The sequence below is a fragment of the Rana temporaria genome, chromosome 4 (genome assembly GCF_905171775.1).
Source record: "Rana temporaria chromosome 4, aRanTem1.1, whole genome shotgun sequence".
Taxonomy (NCBI): Eukaryota; Metazoa; Chordata; class Amphibia; order Anura; family Ranidae; genus Rana; species Rana temporaria.
In genome coordinates this window covers 321,996,578-322,002,577 of record NC_053492.1, presented here as the reverse complement: position 1 = coordinate 322,002,577, position 6,000 = coordinate 321,996,578, and the positions used below count along the sequence as shown (strand labels likewise).

The window sequence follows — 6,000 nt, the reverse complement described above, 5'->3', positions numbered from 1 at the left end:
AGGGCTTGCATCCGCAAGGTAGTGTGTGATCGATTTAGAAGGACATGAATGCAAGCTCTGTCCAAACCCCTTTGCCCCTTTTGCAAGGCCTGTTGAAGGATCCCATCCTTTATCGTATAAAAATGGATGTGGCACAGCACGTCCCTCAGGGTAGATTGCACCCAGTTCACCTTCTGCAGTTAGGGGGATTAAGGAGGGTGTTACAAATTGCATTGATAGTGGGTTTCAAGTCCGGGCCACGCGTTGCCTATGGGATGCCCTTTATACGAAAGTTGCTCCGTTGACTTCTTTTTTCACTGCCCTCTCATCTGGAGGAACGGTGTAGCAAGGCACTGCTAAGTGAAGACCTGATTAGCAGTGAGATCCATACTCCCTAGTATCAGCACCATCCCGTTTCTAATAACCTGTTATGTAAGGTAAAGACCTCCAAGTTTAAAGTCTGTAAGCTGTTGCTTCATAAACCCCTCCAATTAATCATGACATCTAGCCTTGAAGGAAGGGAGCAAAGGAATTCTGAGTCCACTGTCATCTGCTTAGGAGAGAGAGGAGCTAAAGCTTGACAGGACTCAAAGATGGAGGGAGACCTGTCTTTTTTTAAGAGTCTCGCTGTGGGACTCAGTGATGCAGATCATGTCTTGCGCTGGGCAGACTGGAGAGACTTGTGTCCTACTGGTCTGATGCAGACATTTTGGGTCCAGCACCATCTTGTCAGCATTCGAGGTTGAACATGGGGCATTCCCTGTCAGAGGCGTAGCTTAAAGCTTCTGGGCCAGATGCAAAAAGCTGGGGCCCCCCCTTGCTACTACCCATGGTTTCCACCACGTGCCCCGATTATAATTTTTAAATTGTCATTTGTTTATGGCAGCATTTTGATCAAATTAGGCTGTGGTTGTGTCCACTTTTTGTAACACACGTTGAAACTACCAACGTTTGTCTCAACTATCAAAGATTATTTATATTCTTGGGTATAGAAACCATTTTTTTTTAAAGAAATTTGTTTGCATAACTGTAGTAATTAAAGACCTATTTCCTTTTACTTGATACTAAATGAAAATGTTTTTATTTTAGTGAACAGTGCTACATTCCTTGAAAAAAAGGAGGATGAAATACCAGCTGATGAAGTTTTCTTTCACAGGTAAGAAGATGCATAAAAAATCACAATGCAGCAGGTTAAAAATAGGTTGGATAAATTTTTTTTTATTGCGTATGCTTTAATTTAGTGTTTAGACATCAAACTGTCAGTCATGCTGGAGTCACCTCTGCAAGCCTATACTGCTGCATGACTGATTGGATGCCGGATTAAAGAGCTGATCCTCACTCTGCGAAGATACAGAAAAGGAGAAGCCACTCACCGATAATGTTACTCGGCTCAAATTTTTATTCGGTCAAAAAAGCAACACTGTTCATCCCTGCCCAGAGCCAGAGGATGGGCATACTGTCTGTTTTACATAATGGACCCCTTTGCATCCAAGTTCCCTTATTTACATCACAGCCAAGCCCCTTTCTTAGCACTTTAGTCCCCTTCACAACCCCCTGTTCTTATATCCCAGTTTCCTCCACAGCCCCTCTCATTGCATCTCGGTCCCCTTCACAGCCCCCCCTTCCCTTACATCTCAGTCCCCTTCACAGCCCCCCCCTTCCCTTACATCTCGGTCCCCTTCACAGCCTCCATTCCGTATACCCCTGTCCCATTCACAACCCCCCTTCCTTGCATTCCAGTCCTCTCTGCAGCCCCCCTTTATGCACCCCAGTTCCCTTCACAGCCCCCCTTCCATGTATCTCCGTCCCCTTCACAGCTCCCCTTGTATTCCAATCCTCTTTATAGCTGCTATCTCCCTTTTACATTGCATTTCCCTCTGATTATCACAATCCTTCTACAACCTTTCCAATCCTACCTTTTTTTTCCATTTGTTTTTTAAATTTTCATTCTTTATTTGTCTTTTTTCTTATTCACATTTGGTTATTAAACAAATCATTCATAAAAAATTTCAGGAACCAACGTCATTCCTTATATGTATCTTAGTCTTAATATAAAATGCAGAGAACATAAAAGGCAAGGTCACATTGGCTATCTTGTTTATATAAAAGGAAGAAAAAACAACATCAAAGAAAAGAAGAAAAAGAAAAAAAGAAGAAATGCTCAGATCACATCCTACTGATCAGGAGAACTATTCTTATATCTATTTACGGTGTGGTTAATACTTAATTTCTACACCCTTGGTTTTATGTATCTGGTCCCTCGATCCGTTATCCTCTCTCCCCCGGTGAGGTTTCAAGGCCACCCTAAGCCTAGTTTTTCCTGAGTTGGCACGCATATGTCTTTATCTTGGGATACTGTTTTTAATTCCACTTCACCCTAGCTATAGTTCTTACCCACTAGAGGGGCGGGCCCTTCTCTTCCAGCCAAGGCTTCCACATCTCCTCAAACTCCTTAAAGCGGACCTCCCACGGCTTAATCGTTTTTTTTTTATGGGCTATTCAAATATGTATTAGCACTGCTGTGCTAAACTCACGTTTCCGGTGTCTGGCCGCCCCTCCGCTGTTATTCCGTCCATAATAAATACTTTTATTCTTGTTTGCGTCCCGTGGCCATCTTGGCTTTGGGCGCTCAATTCCCACAAGGAGCTACTTCCTATTTGCGGTGGATGCTGTCCCAGCATCCACCGCTCGATCTCGTGGATGCGCACTGGCGAAGGTGCCCGGCGGCGTGAGCGTCTCTGTTGTCATCGCAACAGAACTGAAGTCCCGCGATGTTGGATAACAGAGCAGAATATTACAATTAGAGAGCTCTGACACTGGCTCCCAGCAGGCACAGCGCAGCGCAGGAAACGGCAGAAAACCCGTCGGAAACCCGAGGGGGGGCAGACCGGAAGCATGGCTCATAAATAAGGTACACATTTGCTAATTAAAATCAAAATAGCCGATTCATGATTACTTTGCAGCGGTAGAAATATGGAGCTATAGTTTAAATGAGGGTGGAGATCCGCTTTAAGGTTACCTCTTTTTATATAAACTGCTCTTTCTTTACAGATCGTCTCGTTTACTGCTCTAATCCAATCTCTTATTGCCGGGGGTGTTATCGCCTGCCATCTTGTCATTATTAATTTTCTGGCTTGGAACAAGCATCTCAATAATGCAACTGTAGTGGTTTTCTTCTCCTCCTGTTCCCTCCTATATCCCAGTACACATAGTGTGGCTTCCGCCTCCAGAAGTACACCAAATGTATCTCCTAAGACATTTATCACTCCCTCCCAATATCGGAAAAACTTTGGGCATCGCCACACCATGTGTACTAGGTCTCCAGTCCCCTGGCATCTAGGGCATTTGTCATCTATTCTTCTTCCAAAGTTGAACAGACGTTTGGGTGTATAATAGGCTCTGTTTACCAGCATCAGGTGGGAGACCCTTTGTGGGGGTGAGACCGAGACCTTCGGACCCATCTCCAAGACTCTCCGCCACTGATCCTGTGTCACTTCCCCTATATCCTCCTCCCATTTCTCTCTTATTTTTAGAAGATGCGAGCCCATATTAGCCTTTTTACCTATCTGTTTATATAGTTCAGAGATAAGTCCCTTAGTTGGTCCTACCTTGCCTAAGTTTTGGAAAAGGGGCATTTCACACCACACTAGGGTTTGTGTCCTGAATTGGGCTTCAAGGGCATGCCCCACCTGTATATAGGTAAAAAATGAATATTGTGGTATCTTAAATTCCTCTCTTAAATCCTGAAATTTCCTATATTTATCCTCCTTTATACAGTTGTTTCAACCTTTTAATGCCATTTATTTCCCATGCTCTGACCTTTCCTATCTGGAGGATTTCCTTCAATTTAGTAGTATTCCACAGTGGGGAGTATTCAGAAAACCCGGTGTATCCCATCAATTTTTTAACCGTTTTCCATATTTTAGTTATCATTTTTATTGTTGGGTTCCTATGACTAAAGGAGTCAGCCTCTAGTGCTTCAATAATAGTATCATGGGAAACCCCATTCATCATTATCTTCCCGTTGGGGGTACCTCCTCCTGGAATATTACATCCCCCTATTTGTTGCAGTTGTGCAGATAAATAATAAATCTCGGGTTGGGGTACTGCAAGTCCTCCCTCCCCCACCGGGAGTTGCAATGTGCGAAGACGTATCCTGGCCTGCCCCCCTTTCCATATTAGCTCTCTGAAGAGAGATTCGATTTTATTGAACCATTTTTTACAGATCCATACTGGGGAGTTGTGCATTATATATAGGAGTTGTGGTTGCCAAATCATCTTGATTAAACTACATCTACCCGCAACTGACAAAGGGAGACGTTTCCAAATATAAATTTTTTGTTTTGAACTTAGCAAGTAAGGGGGTGAGATTTTTATTAATATATTGATTGGGATTTTTCGTCACCAATACCCCAAGATATCTCATTTTATCCACCACCGTTAACTGTGGCAATCCCAGTATCGCCATTTCTCCAAGTGGATCTATCGGGAGTAGCTCGGATTTCCCCCAGTTTATTTCTAATCCCGAAAAACTCCCTAACTCCTCTACCAGGCTCATTGCTTTTGTCAGTGATTGTTCCGTGTCTCCCAGGAAGAGCAGGATGTCATCGGCGTATAGCGCGATTCTTTCATCTCCCGTCGTTCTCTGGAATCCGGATATCTCGGTGTTTGACCTTATAGCGGTGGCCAACGGTTCCATCGCTAGGGCGAAGAGCAGGGGTGACGAGGGGCACCCCTGCCTCGTCCCCCTCTCGAGGACAATTTTTTTTGAGAATTCATTATTTATTTTTAGCTTGGCACTAGGGTTGTCATAGAGCATTTTTATCCACCCCGAAAATATCGGGCCAAACCCAAATTTATCCAGCACCCTCCATATATACCCCCATTCTACGCTGTCGAAGGCTTTGGTCACATCCAGTGACAATATGGCCCTTGTTCCCTCATTCTGTGTCGGGGTTTGTAGGTTTAGAAATGTCCTTCTGATATTCATACTGGTGGATCTATTAGCTCCAATCCTACCTTACACAGCAGATAGAAGGCAGAAAGTGCGGCTTGTCCGGACAGAGGGCGGGAACTGCCCTTGCCATTTTCCTGTTAACTCGCAGATGATTGGTTGCTGGGACTCCCCCTAGCAAAAAAATCACAGGCTTGTTAACTTGAAAAGTTTGGCAGCTCTTTCCTTCTGTCCAGACATGCCAAACCTTCTGCCTTCTCCCTGCTGTGTAGTGATCATAGCTGTGGCAGCAGCTGAGGGGAAATGAGGATTCACCACGCTGCTAAGTGGCGGAGCTGCGGTCCAGATAGGACAGTCACGTGGTCCGTCTGCGGACCGTGGTCCACCATTTATCGATACCTGTCCTTGGTTATTCTACATATTTTTTCAAGAACATATAGAGCTCTAATTTGGTAGTAGATTTGTATTTTTCCTTACACTATTTTTACGTCATTTACACATCTCCAGACATTTACCTCAACACGCAATCAAAAAAGCTCTTTGACTAAAAGGTTATTCCTTAATTGCAATAAGTATGTACCATAATGGAATGAACTTTACATTTTTGATGAGAGCCTGTTTACATTTTCCTTTTTATTTGCTTAATGGTTAGAATAACCTTAAAATTAGAACGTGGATTTTGCTTAAACACAAATTGACATGACAAAGACATTTTCATAGGCTTGCGACCACTAAAATTCCAAATGACAGTGTTTAAGCTAGCATTTGACATGCAGTAACTACAAGTAACACCGTGTTCGATAGGAAGAAAAATATTTAAAGAATTGGAGAATACACAGAGGAGAATTTACTAAGACTGGTACAGCCAGAATTTTGAGCATTTTTGCAAGGTAACATAGGCTTCTAGTTTCTGTTTTAAAAGCTTCCACCTTTTTAATGTGACATATGAACTGTAAAACTCAATTGAACTAAAAAAACGAAAATAACGTGGGTGCATAAGTGTGCACACCCTCATAACTGGGCCTGCAGCTGTGTTCAGGATCACATTCAAACTTTTGTTAAATAGG

At 43.3% G+C, this 6,000-nt stretch overlaps 1 protein-coding gene across 1 annotated transcript in view; it reads left to right on the top strand.

Moving 5' to 3' along the window:
* The window catches only part of CEBPZ (CCAAT enhancer binding protein zeta), a 173,040-nt gene that overhangs the window by 88,119 nt on the left and 78,921 nt on the right, over positions 1-6,000 (top strand). The window contains 1 exon segment of the mRNA XM_040347790.1: positions 1,069-1,135. Coding sequence (XP_040203724.1) covers positions 1,069-1,135 — 67 coding nt within the window.